At 41.0% G+C, this 23,239-nt stretch overlaps 1 protein-coding gene across 2 annotated transcripts; it reads left to right on the top strand.

The window, feature by feature from the left end:
• Positions 1-1,778: 1,778 nt before the first annotated feature.
• sparc (secreted protein, acidic, cysteine-rich (osteonectin)) lies at positions 1,779-21,329 on the top strand. 2 transcript variants are annotated; one of them, XM_058649845.1, is made up of 11 exons: positions 1,779-1,894; positions 8,013-8,084; positions 9,420-9,476; positions 9,770-9,808; positions 13,749-13,836; positions 15,657-15,778; positions 16,094-16,214; positions 17,500-17,633; positions 18,418-18,566; positions 20,212-20,360; positions 20,616-21,329. In XM_058649845.1, exons 2-11 carry the CDS (start codon positions 8,028-8,030, stop codon positions 20,642-20,644), a joined length of 945 nt encoding a protein of 314 aa, XP_058505828.1. In that variant the 5' UTR covers positions 1,779-1,894; positions 8,013-8,027; the 3' UTR covers positions 20,645-21,329. The 2 variants fall into 2 exon arrangements, with proteins under 2 accessions (XP_058505828.1, XP_058505829.1); XM_058649846.1 differs by lacking the exon at positions 9,770-9,808.
• The last annotated feature ends 1,910 nt before the right edge of the window (positions 21,330-23,239 follow it).

Raw genomic sequence — 23,239 nt, 5'->3', positions numbered from 1 at the left:
CAGATTAAACCATAAGGAATTAATCTAATCCAGCTTTGTTTGTAAATTGTAAACTGTAAAACAACCGCACAGAAGTAGAAATTAAAGAAGCAATAAATAAAAGACATTGCTTCACAGCTGTAATTGTCCTCGTCCTCATCTGTTCTTCATTTATATATAAAAAACAACTTAATAATTGTCACAGACAGCAAAAATAAAGTAAAACAAACAGATAAAACATAGTGATACAATAAAGAAACACAATTTTAAATGGGACGTTTGGGCCACATTTGGGTGGACTGAACCTTTAAAACCTTTAAAGTACAGAGCCAAAGTCGTATATTTGTGGATTCAACCTTTAAAACTTGCCCAAGCCCCTCCCCCTTCCAAACACCTGTTTCTAACTGTCAAAAACAGTGAAAAACGGCGTGTTTTAAAGTCGTCGTATTTCAAGAACGGTTGATGATACATTTGGCTGGAGAGCCACACGCTGGTGTAGTGGCTAACAGTGTTGCCTCACAGTCAGAAAGTCGCAGATTGACCTCGTCTGTCGCACCAACGTCAGGACTGGGATTGGCTCCAGTTCCCCATGACCTTCATGTGGAATGAATGAATGACTATTGATAACAGACAGATCATGCAAACTCAACCTGGGTTCAAACCCTGGACCTTCTTGCTGTGAGGCAACAGTGCTAACTACTGTTCCACCATGTCATCCTATCACAAATTTCATTTCTGTTAAACCAATGATCCCGTTACAGTGATGACCTCCTCTGGTTTTCCCGTAGACTTCAGTGACTCAGTGCGTGTGGCTGGTGAATGAGTGAACCATGTGTTCCACTCTGTTTCTGTGTCTGTGCTTGACCTCTGACCTCTCCGAGGAGAGGACATAGATGGAGTGTGTGTCATGAGGTCGTAAATTCTAAGAACATGAGGAGAGAAGAAGAAGAATCCAGAATCCACAAAAATTGAGTCTAAAAGGTCCTTAAAGGGACACTTATCTCCAGTCATCAGACTCCAGAGTTGAACGTTTGTCTCAAAGCCAGATTTTGTCCATGTGTCGCCGTCCAGACTTCTGTAAACTTTTTACATTCATGTCAAAAGTCCAGTTTTAGTCAGAATAAGACAATCATTCAGTTTTCTTAATGTCATGTAAACACGTTAGTCCGACTAACATGGAGCTAGTCTTAGTCGGACTAACACACCTGGATTATGTGATTCACAGTCCGATTACTCTCAGTCAGACTGGAGTCTCCGGTCTTTGACCCTGAAGTAGAAGGACATGACGTATAAGCTGCAGCACTGTTGGTGGACATCTACGGCAGCGGCGGCGTCTGTCTTCAGACAACACAAGAGACATGTCCATCTAATTTGTCTCAGAGCCACAGCATTGTCCATCTCACTGTCCATCTCAGTATACACGGACTTGGTAAGTTGTCCAATTGTCTGTCTTAGTCAGACTAAGGCCTTAGCTTGATTAGAACTGTGCTCGTAAACCTTCAGTGACTCCTGCTTGGGTTTGCCTGCCAACATGGCGGTTCACAGAAACCTTGGCGTCCGGAGTTCTTTATCAACCTGAAAACCGTCTGATAGAAACAAGCTGAGGAGAGCATTTCGCCCCCTAGTGGAGCGGAGGCAGACGCACGTCATTTAATGACTTGATTTATCTCTAGAGTTTGTTAAAGACAGAAGATCAAGCGAACGGTGCATGGAAACTGAGTGTGAGCAGAGAGTTAACATGAAGTCCAGCCTTCCAGAGCAGCAAGAGGAGGAGGAGGGAGGGAGTAACGGGAGGAGGGGAGGGGGGAGACAGACGTCCCACTGGAAATGTCCTCTGTGTGAAGCAGAGACTCAGTCAGATCGTCCTCCGGCCCTGAACACAGTCGACTTTTCTCCCGGTGTCTGAAAACTGAAGGTAAGCGAGAGTTCTCACTCTGCACCAAATCTCAGGACCTCGTGTTTGTCTTTGTTTTTGTGTCACATGACTCGCGTTCATTTGTTTGTCGACGTTTAATCCGTTTATTTGTGACTTTGTTTGACCGTGAAGTTTGCAGCGAGAACAAAAAAAGCTTAACTTTTCAAGCTTAACTTAGCTTAACGTTTTAAACTTGTTTTCCAGTTGAATAAATCAGAAAAAAAATAAAAATAGTTTTTTGTAGGATTTGCAGAAAAAAACAACAGTTTGAAGAGAACAAAAAAAGAATTGGGTGATAAAGTGTAAACTTTTCTTCTTTAAACTTGTTTTTCAGTTGCTGTAAATCAGAAAAAATGTACGTAAATAAAGGTTTTTCTCCAATTTGGCGAAAATGACAGTTTAGCAAGAACAAAAACACTCTTATGTTAAAGTGTGACCTCCTTTTGAAGCTTAAAAACACGTTTATTTTCTCCTAAACTTCAGCTGGAGTTGAACTTTTAAAACGTTTCTACTCTCTTTAAAGCTAAAAACACTCTTATTTTTCTGCCTTTAATCTTGTTTTAAACGTCTAAAGCTCCACCTTTAAAAATCTCACACCTCTCAGTTTTTTCCATCGACTCTAAACTTTCTTTTCAAACTACTTCAAATAAACGGAGGTAAAAAAAAACAACCCAAACATCAGCTTCTGCAGAGAACGACCTCGTCTGTTATTACTGTGAACATCTGCGAGGAAAATCACCGCCTGCAGGTAAACAAACGGTGATTATGAAGCACTGAGCTCATTCTCTGCGGAGGTATTGTGCTGCCACATCGACAGCAGGAGAGGAAGGGGAGGAGGAGGAGGAGGAGGAGGAGGAGGTGGTGGTGTTTATTAAGGATTTGGAGGAGGATGGTGGCGTTTGTCTCGTCCTGATGTTGTGCAGACCTTTCCAAGTGGGGGAAGAAAAACAAAGTGACACAAGTTTGTGAAGAAAAGGAGGATGGAATTCCACTCGGTCTAATGGGAACGTTTTATTCCCTCTCTCTCGCTTTACTCCCCCTTCTCTCTCTCTCTCCCTGATTACTCTCATGTAACGGAATGTGGGTTGCCATGGCGATGAGTTACCAGCTGTTTAAAGTGCTCCAGTGTTTGGTCAGAACGCCTTCACAAAGACAATCTTCCTTTACTGTAAAATATGTTGTCGTTTTCCTGCGACTTTTTCCCCCACTTGCATTTCTACAGGAAACACACGAGGTCGAGTGTTCACACCGGTGTTATTTGATCTGCTGTACTACGGCCTGTTTCCCCCCCCATTGAAAATAAATGGAACCTTTGTCTTTGTTCAGAACTGTGAGAGGACAGAATGAGACGTAACACACACCCCAAATGTTGCATTTCTTTAGAAGATGCAGTTGAGAATGAAGATTCCTCTCGGAATTTACCCACTGAAAATTAATAGAAACTTTATTCACATTCCTATTATTATTCACAACCACAAAAAAACTGAATGTGGTGAAGTGATTCAAACCACAGCGTCTGTGGCTGTTTGATTGTTGAGGTGGCAGAAGGAGGAGGAGGAGGAGGAGGAGGTGGTGGAGGTTGTGCAGGAGCAAAGGATGCTGGGAAATATCAGGCCAGCTTGGCAAATGTCTGGAAAAGCTCTTTATCCTCGACAGGAAGGAAGGAAGGATTGTGTCTGGAAAAACCGGAGAGTCAGAGAAGAGACGGAGAGACAGAGAGACAGAGAGACAGAGAGACGGAGAGACAGAGAGACTCATTCTATCAAGAAATGACAAAGAAAATATTAAAAATGATATAGTTTATTACAGTATGCAGATGATAAAAAAACCACCACCATTTCTATTAACAACAATAAAGTTACTCGATTTTAAGAGGAAACAGAGAGAAAAAGACACTGGTATAAAGACTGTGTACTATACTTAATACTATTTAATTACTACTGTTCAAACTAATGTTTAAAGCTTTATAAACGGCCGTATATAATTATAATTAATTACAAGTAATAGGCGGTAATTATAGAACGATGGGAGAAAGTAAAACAGATCATTAAAAGACAGACAGACTCGACTTGTTACAGGCTTTTATTTTGTCACTTTTGACACTTCCTGTCCACCAAACCGACTTTGTAGTAAAAAAAAAACAACCTTAAAGAGTTTGGTGTCACATGACCTGTGTGATCAGATGACATAGATCCAGATTACATAGATCCAGATCACATAGATCGAGTTCCCCACTGAAAATGTCTCTTTGTCTCGTCTCGCTCTGCGGGGACTTCCCTCCTTGTCTCATTCTGTGGACACACACTGTCTCTCAGTCTGTCTGTCTGTCTGTCAGGCGTCTCGGTGCCGGTTGAGGATTAAAAAAAAAAGGGGCGGGGCTGCGATTGAAACCAGAAACAAGTGTCTTCAGGTCACTGAGCTTTAATTGGTATAAAGTACTTTGAAGGGACCCTTGAGTAAAAGTATCCCATACAAGCATGTGACACTGTTGTTTGTCTGTACTGTTTGTTTGCAGAGAGACAGACAGGCAGACAGACGCATGAATGTCTGCAGGTTGTTTTTCCTTCTGAATCCGCCTGTTATGTCACCGAGGAGAAGAAAAAGACAGAATTCCTCTAAATCTGTCGGAAAAAAAGAGACAGAAGCAGGAGAAAAAAAAGACCTGGGCCGGCATCAGTGGTTCCAGTCCGGGTTGTTTACCTCCGTTTTGCGAGTTTGCACTTGTTTACTCTTGTTTACATTTGTTTACTTTTGTTTACCTCCAAAATGAAATGCACCAGAGGAGAAAAACGGCTCCTTTATGAGCCTGAAGTTTCCCTTTTAGCCTCGGCGCTGTTTGATTATGAGAGCAGCTTTCCAAATAAAATACACTCTCGCTCTCGCTCTCTCTTACTTCTTTTTTCGCTGTTACGTCAGTTTGTCCATCTGTCCGTCTCCGTGTGTCCTCAGCGGCGCGGAAATACGACGAGAACACCGTGTTCCTCCAACTCAAACACTGAGCGGGCGATTTTTGCGACTCGTACGTGTCAGAGGTTCAGGTTTTTACGAAACTTCCCGTCAGCCGACCCCCGACCCCCACCTGCTCCACCTCAGCTTTTTCAAAGGGACAGAGAAGTTTCCTTGTGTGCCGGATTATTTGGAGACGTCCCTGAACGCGTCCTCTGCCAGCGTTTCTGTATTTTTCCACGGTACAAACCTCTTTTTTTGGACTTTTCTAACCATTAAAAACAGCGATCGTCACAGTCAGAGTCTGAATTTATGTAGCGCTGCATTTGTTTTTATTTTACATATGTGCAAAATGTTCCCATGTTGACATAATATCCATTTATTGGAGTGTAGTGGTCAGTCATATAGTGGAGAAGTCATTTATCTCTTGTACTCAGTTTGAGATTTTATCCTTTTATCATGTGTGCAGATCAGGTGAGGTCGCAAAAAGTTCCCTTTCGCGTTCTTTAATCTCAAAAAAGAGGAGAAAATATACAGTTTCTCTGTGCCGTCATAAGATTATGAACAAAGTTACGCTTTAAAGCCACAGTAGGCAACTTATTTTCGTCATTTTTGATGAGGAATTCCACAATAACCTTATTATTCGACTGCAAACTGTAGGTTTATAAAGCGCCAACTCCTCTGCACCAAACCCCATAGAGAAAATCAGTCATTTTACATCACAGCACACAGGAGTAGTTAAATCCACGGCTGCCTTCATCAGTAAGTTCAAATGTGTTATTTTGCGACTTTTGTGTTTAAAATCCTCTGTTCAGATTTACATCAGTGACCCAAACTGACCACACGAGGCAGCAGTAGACCTGCAGCCCCTGAGTAACCGTGACCTTAAATCACTGATTTTCTCTATGGGGTTTGGTGTGGGAGAGGGCGGGGTTTACAAACTTCAGCTTTCAGGTAGAAAGACACCTAAATATCCTTCAGAAGCTGCTGGAGAACCTATGTAGACTTCAGTTAGCACCAAAACTCAAAAGATGTGAGGTTTGTCCATTATGGGCTACCTTAAAAACCAAAATGGCCGTCTGTGTAGAGCTTTTTTTTCTCAATTTACTCACTGGGCTGTTAGTTAAAAGCTGAAATCAGTTTTTCTTTATACGACAGCTGGCAACCCACACTCCAAAAAGGCTTTAATGCTGCTCTATATCATAAATGAGAGTTTCTATTGAAGATAAGATAATAGAGTAAGCACGTATAGCGTCATAAGAGGGCCGCGGCTCCACAGTCGCAATCATAAAAACTTGTACAAACTCGATTCCAGGAAAGAATGTTGTGTATTATTCACGGCCGCGAAGTCCTTTTTCTGTGTGTTGTCCTGTTTTGTTGCTCGAGGGTTCGTCAAACACTCTCCACTTGTCACGGACGATGTGCAAACTTTAGCCTTTTTCACCGCATGTGTCCAAACACGTCGGGTTCCATTCAGATTCCGACGCTGCGTGTCGAGAGAGGCCCCTGCCGCATTTTTTTAAAGTCAGACGCCCGGCAACCAATCTGTGAAATGTCAGCCTCGCTTTCCCTCATGGTTTTTATTGTCTTTTCAGTGTTGACAGACACGTTGAACGACAGAAATCGTCTAATTTCCGTTTGTTCTGAAGCCGCTAATCTAATCTGAGGGGCAGGAATCCAGAGTATGTGCGGCTCTGTCGGATTAAGTCTGCTGATCTCCTGCAGAGTTCCGTCCAAACTGTGTCAGCTCGCGTTCCTTTTATCCCTGCAGGAAGAATTCTTTCCATCGCAGCAGAGAAAACAACAGATGCAGCAGACTCTCAAAGTGGTTTTCCACACTGTAGACACATACAGAATATCTTTGTGTTTGTAGATGTGAGATTATCCCTCATGTCTGGGCTAAAACGGCTGATAACGGACACAGAAACATGGAGGAAGACCAAGCAACGTTACGCTCCCCTACAGAACAAAGATGCCCTTATTTAGACACTCCGACGTGACATAATAAAGCTCCGACAATGGCTGCTCACATGGAGATTATGGGATTCAGTTTCTAAGATTATTTTCCTGTGAAGATATGTCAAAAAGGACACTTTTACATTATTTAATGTTCTTACTTTCTCTGTTTTGTTCTCTTGGCTAAAGAGTTACACTTTCCATGTTATAAATTTAATTTAGCATTTATGACGTCGCTGTTTTTGGCAGTTACACGTATTACGGCACAATAGTGACTTTGTGTGGAAATCTGGAACCCTTTGAAATGTTGGGACACAAAAGTTGTCTGTTGCATTTTTGAATCTGAAATAGACTGGGGCTTAAAAAGTGCATTTTGCTTGGCTATAATTCTTAAAACTAACACTTTCAGATGGTAATGTGCATTAAATCAAGCAAAAACTGCCCAAAAACGAGACAAAAACGTAAAAATACAAAAAAAACTAGGATTGGGTGGTATATCCAGTTTTGAAATTACATATTCCATACACATTATGTGTAATTTTTTTTTTTTAGTTAAAAACAAGAAAAATTCCCAGAAATTAGTTTTTCACTTTCTATTTTTGCAGTGTATACAGTGAAACAGTATATAAAACAGTATTATGTGGTTCTGCCTTCCCCCCCAGGATCACAGCTTCACACATGGTCAGGTTCATATTCAGACACATTTCTCGTGGGTTTTCTACAAATGTAAATATATGTTCAGTCGTTTCCCAGAGCAGCCGAGTGGAAACTAACATCAGTGGATATGTGAGGAGCAGAGTTTGTGGAGAAATGCAGCGTTTTTTTCAATTTCTCCATTTGGTGCGATCACTTTCTGAGAGAAAATCCCTTTCAGCTGCTGTAACGATGAAACGACAGCCTGGGAAAGTCTTTTATGACAAAAACGTCCAGCAGATGCAGACAATTTGAGGCCAGAAAACAAAGAAGTTTTGGACGATTCTGCAGACAGAGATCATGTTGTTTTCTTCTGGAAAACTGTCGAGACACTAACTTGTAGTTTAAACCTGTGCTGAATATCTTTATATTGTGAAGTACAGTGTTTTTGCTCAGTGAGTCTCGGGTTACAAGGACGCGATGAGGACAAACAACCTTTAAAATAAATAAAATCACAATAAAAGCTAATTTTAAAATGTTGAACTAAAGATATTAAAGTGTTTGTTTGTCTTTGTGTCTCCAGACGCAGACTTTGAAGATGAGGGTGTGGATCGTCTTCCTCCTGTGCCTGGCTGGACACGCCATGGCTGCTCCTGTGAGTCCCACTGTGTCTCTCTTTGTGTGTTATTACTCACATTCTGGGGACAAAATGTTCTCCATTACATAAATGATTACATTTTAAAATAAAGACATGTTGTATAGTTAGGACAAGGTTAAAGTTAGGCTTAAGGTTACATTAAGTCTCCAGGAAATGAATGTCAATGTACGGTCCTCTGAAGTCAAGGAAACCATACGGTGTGTGTGTGTGTTGGTTTTCAAACTTTATAAATGTTGTTTAAGGTTTAAAGACTTGTTTTTTTAGGGTTAGGATCAGGGACAAGATGACTTACTTTATCATTGAGTGTCCTCACAACTATAGAAAGAAAAGAACATGAGTGTGTGTGTGTGTATGTCCACTTTTGTCTTTTAAGAGTGTCTTCCTGTCTTTATGTGTTTTCCTTTTCCTTTGTGATGCAGAGTTTACGTGTGAGAGTGTGAGTTTCACAATGTTTTTGTGTTCATGTGAAGTTCCTGTGTTTATCTATGCGTGTGTGTGTAAACCTGGTATTCCTTATGTTGTGGGGACCTAACCCTGTTTACACAATCACATTATGGGGACTCACCTTCCTTATGGGGACAAACATCAAGTCCCCATCATGTAAATTACTGCATTTTAATGTGAGGCATGTTTTAAAGTTAGGCTGAGGTCAGAGATTAGGTTAAAGTCAGGATTAGGATTAGGTCAGTAGTAGTTATGGTTAAAATTAGATTAGGTCTTCAGGAAATCAATGTAAGTCAATCAATGTCCTCTGAAGTCATGAAAACCAGAGTGTGTTTGTGTGCGCGTGTGTGTGGAACCCCCGACTGTAAACTGTGGTTGTGTTCATGTGTGGGTATAGACCTTGCATGTGTGTTCTTGTATTTGGTGCCTCATTAGGACCGTGCATTAACACCACCTTTGTCAGGACCAGTAGTCCTCATGGAGACCAAACCCGGTCCTAACAAGGCATAATGTCATTGCTGAGGAACTGGTTATGTTTAGGACTACACATGTGAGTATGTGTAGCTTTGTGAGGACCACAACATTGAATAAACCAAACGAAGTGAGGACATTTTGGTTAAGTGAGGACAATTTGGGAAAGTGAGGACGTTTAGAGTCTTCACAAGTTTAAAGGGCTTTTGTGGGTTAAGACTTGGTTTTAAGGGGGTTTGGTGTGTAGTTGTGATGGTTAAGGTTAGGATAAGGGATTGGGGAATACATTATTGTCTGTGAGGGAAACCTGTAGATGAGATCACCTGCTTTAGACTTTCTTTAACGTCTCTGACTTACTGTGCGAGTGTGTGTTCCTGTTTAAGTGTGTTAATTGTTCACCATGTACGTGTGTTCCAGACTGAGGAGGTGCTGGTGACTGAGGAGGAGCTGGTGACTGAAGAGCCCATTTTCGAGGTCAGTCCAGATGTTTGTGGTTTCCTTGAAACGTCTTTAAAAAGCTCCTGAAACTCAGAAAATAACAAATTCACCACACTGAGTTTGTTTTTCCTGCAGCCGACTTTTCCCCCTGAGTCTTCACCACTGTGTGTGTGTGTGTTTGTGTGAGTGTTTCTCCAGCTGTGTTCATGTATGACATCATCTGCTCCCGACTTCCTTTACTCTAGTTTTTTTTTTGTCTTTAAACACAGACACAGTGTGTTTTTAATGTGTGTGTGTGTGTGTGTGTGTGTGTGTGTGTGTGTGTGCAGGCTGAGGAGGAGCTGGTGGATGAGGTGCAAGTTTTCGAGGTTGGTCGCCTCTTTGTTGTTGTTTTCTTTGAAAAAAAAAACACTTAAATAAATTCCCTTAAAAAGGACCATCACAGATATGCCTTAAACCAAAAAACTGAATGCAAATACTTGTTCTCCTCTGAGTTTAATTTGGCTGCTGAGAGAAGCAGCTGCTCACAGAGAGATGATCTGATCTGTGATGGAGCTTTTGGGAAGTCCACTGGTATTTGGTCTCATGACGACTTGTAGTGGAAGTGGCGGTGACTTCTCGTGTGAATGTCCACGGTTGAACAGACTCAAAAGATCACAGGAAATTCAACTTGGGGAAGAGTCTGCAGTGAGAAATCAAAGTTTATGGGTCTTGGGTTTTGATTCTACCCTCATGTATGAGGCTTATATTCAACATTCTGCGACATATTTGGATGTAAATACCTGGAAATAGATGCTGAAATTGAAGACTTAAGCTTTGTTTTTTTTGTATAGTACATTTCGTACAAGAAGACTTGTCTTCCGGTTTGGTGAGCATGTGAGATCGGTCTCCGTCCCCCGTAACGCAACTTTGCAAAAACCCACATTTTTCTTATACCCTCAACGACCCAAGTAAGCACTGACGTCTCACAAACTCGGTATAACATCGTGTCACCAGGAATAAAACAAAACAAAGAGGAGCGAGAACGAAGCTTCGAGTGCCTGCGAAAGCACATGCTTAACTAGCATCGAAGAATGTGGCAGGGAATAAATCACATAACAAACTACAGAAGCAGTAACCAGGCGACCGCTAGGACTGATGCCTCGCTGGCAGAGGAACTAAACAGCTTCTTTGCCCGCTTTGAGACAGACAGGCCCTCAGCAGCCACAGCACTCCCACCCCTCCCCAGCACTGGCATGATGACACTTCAGGAGCATGAAGTGAGACATGTGCTGAGGACTGTGAACCCCAGGAAGGCGGCTGGCCCCGATGGAATACCCGGCAAGGTACTCAAAGCTTGTGCCGACCAACTGACTGGAGTCTTCACAAACATATTCAACCTGTCCCTGGCGCAGGCCATCATCCCACCCTGCCTCAAAACCTCCACATTAATTCCCGTTCCCAAGAAGACAGCAGTGCACAGCCTCAACGACTACAGACCTGTTGCACTTACGCCTGTAGTCATGAAGTGCTTTGAGAGGCTGGTCTCCCAGCACATCAGGGCCTGTCTGTCTCCCACATTAGACCCACACCAGTTTGCCTACAGGGCAAACCGATCCACGGAGGACGCTATCACTATAGCGCTCCACGCCGCGCTGAGTCACCTGGAGCACCGGGGGAGCTATGTCAGAATGCTCTTCCTGGACTTCAGCTCAGCCTTCAACCACATCCTACCGGAGATCCTGGTGCAGAAGCTCTCACACCTGGGTCTCTCCAACCAAACCTGCCTTTGGATTAAGGACTTCCTGTCAGATCGTCCTCAGTCAGTCAGACTTGGTCCACACCTCTCCAGCACCATCACACTCAGCACCGGCTCCCCACAAGGATGTGTATTGAGCCCCCTCCTCTTTACTCTCTACACACACGACTGCTCCCCGACCCATCTCTCAAACAGCATCATAAAGTTTGCGGATGATACCACCGTAGTCGGGCTCATTTCAGATGGAGACGAGTCTGACTACAGAGATGAGGTCAACAGACTAACAGCGTGGTGTTCAGTTAATAACCTCAAACTAAACACCACTAAAACAAAAGAAATAATACTGGACTTCAGAAAGGACAGAGCGGCCCCGACCCCACTGCACATAAATGGGGACTTAGTGGAAAGAGTCCACTCCATCAGGTTTCTGGGTGTGCAGATATCTGACGACCTCTCCTGGACTGTCAACACCACGGCGGTGGTAAAGAAGGCCCAGCAGCGTCTCCACTTCCTGAGAGTGCTCAGGAGAAACAACCTGGAGGAGAGGCTGCTTGTAACCTTCTACAACGCCACCATTGAGAGCATCCTTACGTACTGCATTACAGCGTGGTTCGCAGGGTGCTCTGCAGCAGACAGGAGAGCGCTACAGAGGATCATAAACACAGCCCAGAGGATCACGGGGTGCTCTCTGCCTAACCTGGAGACTATTGCCAGCTCTCGCTACCGAAGCAGAGCTGGAAATATCATCAAGGACTCCTTCCACCCAGCTAACCAGCTGTTCCACCTGTTACCCTCGGGCAGGCGGTACAGATCCCACAGAAGCAGGACTAACAGGCTCAGGGATAGCTTCTTTCCCAGAGCCATCAGAGAACTAAATAAATAAACGAAAGCAAAAACATTCATTCATAGGGAAACACCACTGGAAAGTGCAATAGTCTGATGTTTCAGTCACTTTGTCCTTGCTGCTATATTTTGTCATCTTGCTGCTATATTTTGTCATCTTGCTGCTATATTTTGTCATCTTTGTAAATGTCATAGTCATAGTTTCTGGAAAAATGTAAACAACATTTTCATATTCTTATGTTATTGTTAATATTTTTATTTTCTATTTTTAAAATTGTTATTTATATATTGTATTTTGCACCAAGGGAGTGGCACCCAAATTTCGTTGTCCACAAAATAACGACAATAAAGGCTATTCTATTCTATTCTATTCTATTCATCGAATGCCTGCTGGAAAAACACAGAGCTAGCATAGCGACGGATCTCAAAATCTCCTTCGCTGTCCTGGAATCAAGACTGGAAAGAATGTAGACCACGGTGTTAGATCGCAGACAACGTATCATCTCACTGGAAACCAGTGCCGAGTCAGATGACCAGCATATTCATACTCTGGAGACGAGGTTGGTAGCTTTAGCCGATAGATACTAGCAAAGAAGCCGGAGCAGCAGGAATAATATCGGAATCATTGGCCTTCCTGAATCAATCGACGGGCCAACACCCACAATGTTTTTCTCGAACTACTTGGGGAGGAGATCTTAGAATCCACTCCCGAGCTCGATGGAACGCACAACTGCCAAGCCACAACCGGGATCGAGGCCGCGGCCTGTGATTACCCGCCTGCAGTGCTATTGGATTAAGGACCTAATCATACAAGAGGCCAACATAAGAAGAGAGAAACTACAATATCAAGGAGCCCAGCTCTTCGAAGACTAGGTGGTTGAAGAGCGTGCAAAATACCAGACGGTGATGGTTATATTTAAAAACAAAAAAAGGGCTTTGATGGAACAAAGATGAATTTTACATTTTTAGATTGTTTCTGAGCAAAAAAATGTCTATATTGTTTAAATTATGTTACTAAATTTGAATATGTCAGCAAAGGTTTGTGTTTTGTTTTTTGTTGAGTGGAGCTGGATAAAAACCTCTTGCAAAAGGTGATGGAGCATTAAAAACTGACATTTGGATTTGTTTGGTTATAAAAACGGCAAATATTTCCAGACTTAAAACATAGGACAGTTCAGAATTGTTTATAATGTGCACTGAAAACACCACAAAGTGTAAAGAAAATGTAGAAATTGGGATTCCCTCATCTGGATTCGTCTCAGATTTCATTTGTATCCCTTTAAATCTTTGCCTTACATGGAGAAGCCAAATAAATAATAATAATAATAATCTTCCTCATCTGGGGCTCCATGTTCCTCCTGCTCCAGTGTAAACACTCGTTTGTCGAGTCGAAACCTCCATGTGAACGTTTTTACTGTTTCCTGCTGCTGAAGTCCAGAGGGAGTTCAGATCCCACAGCTGGTAAATTTAACTCGCTCGCTCGCTCTGCGACCAACCGCCAGGAAGCCAACACGTCTTTCATGGCTTCACCACATATGGATCCAGCTGCTCGTTGTTCAGGGAGGAGCCTTCCGTGCCGCGGATAATTACGTGGTTTGCTTCAAAGTGGACGTCATGCAGAAATAGAAAAACGACCCGTGCTCGAGCAGAGACAGGAAGTAAAACATGTGACTGTCTGCAGTTTTTTGAAAGCTGCTGACCTTTGACCTCCTACCTCTCATGTTTAGGAGGAGACCGAGGTGGGAGTGAACCCAGTGCAGGTGGATGTTGGAGAGTTTGACGAGGCCATTGAGGTCATTGAGGACGCTGAGGAGAGTAAGTTCATGCCTGTGTTTCGTTATAATTCCCTTTTCCTACAAGTAAAAAAAAAACCCAAACAAAATTTAATCCCAGGTTTAAATTAATGACATGATAAATCTAGCATTATTTCCTTTATTTTCTAGCCATTTCGACTTAATTTCCTCCCCAAACATGATAATGTTGATCTGTAGATGTGTAGACAAATACTTGTCATCATTTTGTTCATTTAATATCTTTTCTAAACTTGAGTTTACAAACATTTGCTTCAAAAAGAAAAGAAATATATCATTTTTAAATGACACAGCAATAACTGAATGGTGCAACTTGTCGTTTTTTGTGGGGTAAATGATGAAATTTGTCCAAAAATTCCTTTTTCGATTCGTAAAAATATGATATAAAGGGTTGTAAAAGTTTGTGTTTTCATGTGCGTTTTATTCTGAAAAGCAGAACAAATATAGAGAAGTAAAATTCCTGAAAAGTGTTTGTTTGTTTTGCAGACACGACGGTTCAAAAATGAAATATGGCGTGTTTTCTGCTGCCCACAAGAATCTGCTTCTGCGTCCGTTTGCGACAACTTTTGATTTAACTTGCGTTTTCAGTCTCAGCTGCAGAGTTTCACGAAGCTTCGACAGTGACAAACTCACACAGCCGTAATAACAGAGCGGCTCATTCTCTGCGAGGAGACTGTAATTTAAATGTTCCACTTTGATTCAGGAGGAAACTCAACCCAGAAACTGTAGCCACAGGAAAACTGTTCAAACATCCACTGACTTCAGTCACACACAAACTAGACAAATGAGACATTTGTGCTGCTTAAAGTCACTTTTAAAAAGTAGTCAAAACAGTTTATTTCTGTCATTATTGATAATTCATTCTATAATAATCTTTTGTCATAATGTAAATTAAGTTGATATTAGAGAGAATTAGACAATGAGACTTTGACCAATCAGAGGACAGTTCAGAGAGAGAGAGAGTGCACCACCTAGTGGTTGTTCGAGTAAGCAGACGCATTTACATGTCCTTTTGTTGTTCCAGCATCGTAACATCTGCCTACACTGCAAAGAAACTTAAAAAAGGGAGTCTAAAAGAGAGTCAGTAATCAATAAAAGCAATACCACAAGAATCAAAATGGGCGGAGTCGTTTAGAAATAAGGGGAGGGAATTAAGCGCTCATGGGATGGGTAGACGCCATTTATATTGACACCTGACCACAACTAAAGAAAACCTTGAAAAAGTCATTATAGATGGACTTTAGCACATGTGCTAGCCTAGCCACATGATAAAAATAAAAAAGCACATACTTCGTGAGGGGGTCGTGAGGACCAAGTGGTTTAAATTGCAATAGCTAGTTTTCAACCTGTAGAGGGCAGTCACTATATACCCCAAAAAAATGTAAATAGGTTTTTAACCTATTTGTTTGAAGAAACAATGACTCTCCCTTGTGGCACTTCAAAATAAATCACTTTGACTGTATGTTGGCAAGTAGGACCGTGTTTTCAAGTACCTCAACTTATAGTGTTGAGTATTTTTTAATCGTAACACGTAATCATTTAATGCCCCATCCTTATAACACAACAAAAAAACTCCAACTCCCCAAACTCAGATATCATCAATATTTGTTGTAGTTAATCAATAACATGACTAAATACCGAGAAGATAAAGATCAGTTTTCACTTGTTTTGTTTATATATATATATATATATATATATATATATATATATATATATATATATATATATATATGTATATGTATATAAAAATTGAAAAAATGACTTTGAATCAAGGGGACTCAGGGAACCTGATTGTTGAGTAACTGTGTGTGTGTTCTGGTGCAGATCCCTGCATGAACTACCACTGCAAGAGAGGCAAAGTGTGTGAGGTCGACGAGGACAACACCCCTATGTGTGTGTGCATGGACCCGTCCACCTGTCCACCTGCCGAGGGAGACTTCGAACATGTACGTTTTTTTAATAATAACAGTTCAAAATTGTTGAAGTCATGAGATGATAATTCCATAAAAAATAAGTACATAATTATGGAAATTGTAAAAATATTCTCTGACCTTTTAAATCCAAATGGTGGTTCGTAATAGTTTAAGTTGTAAAACTGCTAGTATTTCCAGACGTTTTTTACAAAAAAACACTTTTGCAGCATCCAGATATTCTTGTAGTACCTGTAATATTCACCTGCTCATGGCCAAATTAACCCATGACTTAACTTTCGGATGATCCCACATTAACGTGTAATCAAACTCTTGGTCTCTTTCTTTCAGAACTGCGGCACCGACAACAAGACTTACGAAACCGCCTGCCACTTCTTCGCCACCAAGTGCACCCTGGAGGGAACCAAGAAGGGCCACAAGCTGCACCTCGACTACATCGGACCCTGCAAATGTGAGTCCAATCACAACATTGACAATGTCAATAGTTGGTTGGTAGTATTTTGTAGTTTTAGTTTCTTAACTGATTATTTTACACAGTTACACAGATTATAATATTAAGAAGATTCTCGTTCAACAATGCTAGACAGCTAGCTTGAATTAAATAGCCTATAAGCTACACTGCAAAAACTGCCGGACTACAGGTACGCCAAATTTTCTTAAATTGGTTTAGTTTTTCTTGTTTTAAGTAACAGAAAACTGCATTTGGGGTCAGCAACGTTTGTTTACATAGAATACTTTAAACTAGCTTGTAAATTTAGTTAATTTCAGGCTGTAACGTTCCTAAAAATAAGGAAAACAAAGCAAAGACTTTGCCGATATTCTGATGTGTAAGACATGTTTACTTAAAATACGTCTTCCTTTTCGTTATTAAGTTGACTTAAGGTTAGAATTCCTTGTGTTTGAGCACACACCAGGCAAAAAATTACAATTTCACAGACACAAAGCCTATTTGAAGATTCTTGAAAATTATTTTTTTGCAGTGTAGTTTGTTTTTGGCTTAATTCCTGCAACATTAAACCCATAAAAGGTCTGTCTGGTGGAAAAATCCAGACAAAAATTAGTTTTTCCAGAGATAACACAGAGGTTGCAATAGATCTGACTGCAGTTTGTGGATTTAGCTGATTCTCCCTTTTATACGTCATGTTTTTACATGCTGTGGTTTCTGATTTTTATCTCAAACCCGAGGCTAAACCTGAAGCTCAAAGTCTCAGAATTTTGTCTCTGACTCTTTGCGCTGATGTGTGATGAGATTGAAGGAGGACGAGGCGCGTTCAGACACGCAGGACACATTTCTGACACTGAACAATTTCAAGTGAACACGAAACACACGGGGGGCAGAGGGTTCACATGGAGATCAGGGTGTAACTCGATGAACCAAAGCATGACTGGAGGCAGGATTAAAATCATTATGATAAACTTTATTTATTCAATTTCTGACGGGATTTGTTTTGAATTTCCTCAAATTATTGATCAGTATCTTCTTAAAGTGTAACTAAACACCTAAACCAATTTTTACACCAGCTACTGCATTCAAATTTTGACACTGGCATACTTAGTCCAATCAACATGAGGATTATTAACCATTTTATAAATGCTGGTCCTGTCGCGCTCAGCCCACTTTTTGGCATATTTCAAATCAGACACTGGGTTTAGTTACCCTTCAAACACTGTTATGTTCTAATGAAAGTTTCCGGAGAAGACTTTCCTGATGTTTGTCGCATCTTGGCCCCCCGCAGACATCGAGCCCTGCCTGGACAACGAGCTGAAGGAGTTCCCCATGCGTATGAGGGACTGGCTGAAGAACGTGCTGGTGACTCTGTACGAGCGCGACCAGGACAACGACCTGCTGAACGAGAAGCAGAAGCTCAGGGTGAGAACGCAGAGACGCGTTTATACTACTAACTATGAAATATATGATAAGCCTGCAATGCCTTATGCTTAGAAACCTCCTAACTAGACCCAATTCCACTGGCTTGGTCCCGTTTGGTTTGGTTCCATTGGTCCCGTTTGCCTGGAGCCCCATAGTTTTGAAATGCCACCAAAGTTAATGCAGATTTCCCTCAGTAAACATTGGTTAGAGCAACATTGTACTCCATTTACAGTGGAGAAGATATAAAATGCTCTGTTTTCATGTTTGCACCTTTAGGCCACAGGTATTTTAGTTTTCCAGTTGCCAAAAAGTTGGGTAAATTACAGCTAATCTGCATGTGATCTGCTCAAAGTTATGTTTTTGTTGGTAAATTGGGATTTGACAGTTAAGTGTTCAGTCTTGACTTCAACTCAGTTTAAATGAAGAAAAACACTTTCTATTGAACCAATGTATTAATCCATATAATTAACTTGTTGCATCCGTGTTCGGTAATGCTGTAAAAAAGAAGCAGGTTTTAACAAGAGGCCATAAAAAGGTTAAAGAAAGCGATGTTTACATGAAGTGGAGACTCTTTGAAAGAGAGAAGTTGTGTATAAATAATGGGACATTTTGTGTCCTAGTTTAAAACTGGTAAAGGTCTTTGAAGTGGCTCATAAAGGATGAAGTCTAATCCAAACTGTTTGAGAGTGTAACTCCAAACATTCAGAAAACCAAAGTTATGGACCAACTTTACAAGCTGCCATGTTTCAACGTAGATGTGTTTTTTCCTGAATGTTTTTTTCAGGTGAAGAAGATCTTCGAGAACGAGAAGAGGCTGCAGGCTGGTGAGCACTCTCTGGACCTGCTGGCTCAAGACTTCCAGAAGAACTACAACATGTACATCTTCCCCGTTCACTGGCAGTTCGGACAGCTCGACCAGCATCCAGCTGACGGGTACGTTACAAACTCTTGTTTTAATTGGTTTATCTGTAAGTTTGTCCTTATGAGAGCAACGTCCTGTCTTAAGTTGTTGGCGGATCAATCCGAATTCTTTGTGACGGGTAGAGGATCACCCAAGTATGCTCCCAAGAAATCCATTAACCATCTATTTTAATGGGCAAAACAATCATATCTCTGACAAAACCCATCGTAACTGAGTAAAATGTGGTGTGTGTATGCAGGATCAGACAATCTAGCATCAGACTGAGTTTCATACAGATCTGATCTAGACATCTTAACAGATTAGGACAAGTTTTGTCTTGCTTATGGTGATAGCTAAGCAGATCCAGAGTTCTTCTAAGCATCACAAGCCTCGACAGTTTTTAGTGGAAGAAAAGATGTCCAAAAGCTACGTTTGGACAGAAGTCAGACTTGACAGTCTGAGTCAGCACGTGTTTGAGCCTGTGGAGGTAAATATCTGAGCTGCTCAGGCAGAACGAGGAAAAAACGCTGATGATGTGGAAGCTGGACTCTCTGATCGCTTATTTTACTCTGCATGGTCCAAGTGACCCGACCTGATTAGACTCATGAATGTGTGAAAAAACCTGATCGTTTAAGCCTCATTTGTGGAAATGCGTCTGCCAACTAAGTGAACAGATCAGATATTCCTCTCAAATGTGACTTGTACGTCCTTAAAAATAATGACACATGTGGACACTATTGATGATCACCATTCAAACCATTGAACTCAAGGTTTCATGCCCATTAGGGTTAGGGTTAGAGGACAGTTTCTGCAACTGTAAATTCAACAATGCTCCTAATGGACAACACCAGTTGTCAGTCACACTGGTGTCCACATTTGGTCTTTGTTTTCAAAAGTGATTGAGGTGACTGAGCAATAATCTTCAAAGATTAGCAGTAGCTAGCAGTAGCCTTGTTTAAATCACCTCTAGCTTTCACTGCAACATGTTTGAAGGATTTTGTTTTTGTCATATCAGTCACTACTTTCATGGTTTTCAGTGAAAGCAGCACACAAGAGCTACTGGCTGCTAGCTACTGGCTGTTTTCATTCTGAAGTTGCTTCTAAGTTTCTGTGAGCTGGTGAGCAAGTGTGCAGACATTGTACCGACTGACTCAACAAAAATATTCAAAATCAGTTTCCCCAAGTTTTAAAAAGACAAATTAAGATTTAAAAACCCTCTGTTGAGCCTCAGACATGATGTGCGCTTACAAACTGTGTGGAGGGGGAAGGTTTATATACACAGCTGTGGTTGATTGTGAATGAGTCTCAGGTGTGCAGTGAGGTCACGCCCACACAACTTCAAATAAGCTGCAAAAAGAAGCCAAATATGCTTAAAATGAGAAAAAGAATCTGCGATAAGATTAAGCAAATTTAGCCTGGCTAGAATACTTAAAACTAGCAACTTAATGTGCCTTAAAGTGAGGTGAAAGTGGATAAAACTGGCCAAAATGTAAGAAAATTCTTACATGACAGAATTTCTTTGCTGTGATAAGTCACAAGGACACACCAATCTTTTAATGCAAACCATTGTTTCAACTTGCTACTGGTAACTTAAGAATTAAATAAGCTTTATTATCTTATTGAGACAAATTTTTCTAGTTCTTTTATATGATTGTTGTTATTTGTGTTTACCTTCAGATACCTGACTCACTCAGAGCTTTCCCCTCTGCGTGCTCCGCTCATCCCCATGGAGCACTGCACCACTCGCTTCTTCGACGAGTGCGACACCGACGGCGACAAATACGTCGCTCTGGAGGAGTGGGCCGCCTGCTTTGGCCTGAAGGAGCGTGAGTAGCATTTAAAAAAATGATTCATAATGATTCAACTTGAAAATTCATTCAAAACATTCACAAAACGTCTGACTTTCTTCCCTCAATTCAGCTCCGTCGTGAGCTTCACACATTTTTTACAGTTACAGCTAAAATTTCTCTGAATTTTCTGGCCTATTCTAGGATTTTACATAGGTGTGGAAGATTTAGATGGTTTAAAAAAATATAAGTTTATCACTTTAATCACTAAATTTTAATCTTTTGTGTTTGCAGAGGATGTTGACAAAGACCTCATCATCTAATAAGCAGCAGCAGCAGCCGCAGCAGCCGCGTGACAACTCCTAGTCGCTACTAACGGGACGAAGGTGCTGATCCCTAAGTTAAAAAACACAGTAATGGTGCTAACGACAAATTTGTTTTTATTTTCTTTGGTTTTAATTTTTTAAATAATGACTTTTCCTACCTATACCACTAAAAAAACAAAAGAGATTAGAAAAGAGAAACGTGCACAGTCTGTACTAACAAACAAAAAAAAACACACAGTAAAGAAAACTAAAGACCTCTGATGTAAATGTATGTTGTTGACAATATTATAACGAATTGTCCGGGGCTTTAATCGCATTGGAACGATTTAATTTGAAAGGAGACGAAAACTGTAAAAGTCCAAAATAAAGTTTCTAAATAAATGCTCCCTCTGCTTGCTTTTTACAAAACAAATATTTAGTTTTTGCACTCCTTTGGTGGTGGACTCCTTTTTTCTGCTGTCATTCTGTGTATCTTCATGTTTTATTTTTTATTAATATTATTATTGTTATTTTTAATCGTTTGACTACTGCTAAACAAATTAAGACGATATATTGTTTTGGACGTTGACATGAGAGGGGTAATCTCGCAGGCTGAGAGTTGTTCTCACGTTTCAAAATGTTTCTATTCACACTGAGAGCTCGAGCTAAACTCTTTCCATGAATAAAAGACTCTGGGAATCTTTGCGTGCGTTCAGATCTGCGTTTCTTTCTCCTGGTTTATATTTGACCTCTAGTAACACACTTTTATGTCGTCTAAATTTTTTTTAAAACTCAAACAAATGTTGCGATAAGAGGCGAATCCTCACGTCCTCACATTAAAACCTTCACTTATGAGCCTAATTTAAGTTTTCAAACGCTAAATTCGAAAAATATCACATTTGAACTTGATGGAGGCAGCTGTGGATCAACAACTCCTGTGTGCTGTGATGTTAAATCACTCATTTTCTCTATGGAGTTTGGTGCAGGGGGAGTGAGTGGTTTACAAACTTCAGGTTACTGTCAGAAAAAGCTGTCTAACATTGAGATAAAGAGGAAAACACAACCGTAAGATGTAAAAGTAAGTGCAGTGCAGATTTTGTAGTGGCTAAAAACAGATCTTTGTGTCTCCACTGGTAGCCATGTTCTCACAGAGCGTGCCTGGTTATGTCACAACCGTACATAAGCACAAAATGAACTACCACTAAAGTCAAGGTGAAGACATTTTTTTCAGAAAACTGGATGAAGTACAAAAAAGTGTTTGGAGAGACTGAAACGACAAGAAATCAGGTTCATGGAGACACAAATGTTGCACAATTAACAGTTTGAACTCAACGTTTACAGTAGAGAGAGGAATCCCCAACAGAAACTGGTTTTACGGCTTCACACTTCACTGTTACTCAGTGTTTTCTGGCGTCTCACTGTGCTCACGGTCCCCTGGGGAGAGAGGGAGAATCACTGCACCCTGTTACCATCCCCACCCGTTCATCCAGACTCAAGAATGTGAAACAACAGCAGAGCCTCGTCCACAAAGCCTGGAGTCCCTCCTCTCCTCTCAGCCGCAGCAAGAAAAAAAGAAAAACCTTCTCATTTTCCAGCACTCGTCGAAGCAGAGAGAGAGAAGAAGAAGAAGGGGAGGGTTTGGTTCTGTGTTTAAACCCTGGGAAGTTAAATTTTGTCCACTTCACTACTGACACCACAAGACTAACAACTAGTTCAGAAAGAGCTACGTCAAGCTTCTTTACTGAAAGGGTGTAGGTGTGATTTTTTAAAGCCTGGGTGGATCCACTAAAAAACTTGACAAACGGCATTCTCTTTGTCAGTGGTTGTTCTGATTTGTGTGGTTTTGTTTGAAGTCGTGAAAGAGTTGCGACATCACAAACACTTTAGAAGTAGTCCGAGAAAGAAGGAAAAACACCACAGTGGAGCTCAGAGAAAATCTTATTGTGGTTACTATTCTGTATCTTTTAGAAACATTTAGTATTTCAACAAGTTAAGTTGTAAAAACTCACTACAAACATTCCCAGCTAACAACTTGAAGATGAATGTAGGTCTCAGTGTTGCAGCAGAATTGACAAAGCTGCCAAAAATGAGGCAGAGGAAGAAGGAATTCGCTAAACCTCACCCATAATAATCTAATCTAAGCTTGCAGAATCACAAACCAGGCTCCTATTTGACGATACCAGCTGTCAATCACACTGCTGTCCAATCTACAGAACTGACAACCATGTTCTATTGTAAAAAATCTGAAAATGTTTACAATAAGGTACCCAATTTCCCCACAGATCTACAATCAAACTCACTACCAGAAGAGTCGCGCCCTAGTGGCTATCCACCATATTCTTACTTCCTAATTGACTTCAGTAAAGAATCCAGAAGTCCGTCCATTATTTACAGTATATGTGGTCTAAAGTTCCCACCAATGCCGATCAGAGCCAAAGCTGGCGGTCAAAGGTCCGGGTTGCCCTCAAACTCCTAATCCTTTTTTCACCATGTGAGCAAGTGGTCTTAAAAGGGATACTTAAGATTTTAACGAGGTACTGATGCAAAGGTTGCATCTAAATGATCAAATTGTGATTGAGTGAAGTAACCTGAGTGTATCTCATTTGTAGCAGC

This window comes from Solea solea, chromosome 14 (assembly GCF_958295425.1).
Source record: "Solea solea chromosome 14, fSolSol10.1, whole genome shotgun sequence".
Classification (NCBI taxonomy): Eukaryota; Metazoa; Chordata; class Actinopteri; order Pleuronectiformes; family Soleidae; genus Solea; species Solea solea.
The sequence above is the reverse complement of the archived record's forward strand: the minus strand, read 5'-3'. Positions and strand labels throughout refer to the sequence as shown.

What these genes read in the sequence shown, in the direction of transcription:
- sparc (XM_058649845.1), top strand. Translation starts at nt 8,028, where the DNA reads ATGAGGGTGTGGATCGTCTTCCTCCTGTGCCTGGCTGGACACGCCATG. An exon ending in ATGAGGTGCAAGTTTTCGAG is followed by an intron (nt 9,809 to 13,748) that starts GTTGGTCGCCTC and finishes TCTCATGTTTAG; the next exon opens with GAGGAGACCGAGGTGGGAGT. An exon ending in CTGCTTTGGCCTGAAGGAGC is followed by an intron (nt 20,361 to 20,615) that starts GTGAGTAGCATT and finishes TTGTGTTTGCAG; the next exon opens with AGGATGTTGACAAAGACCTC.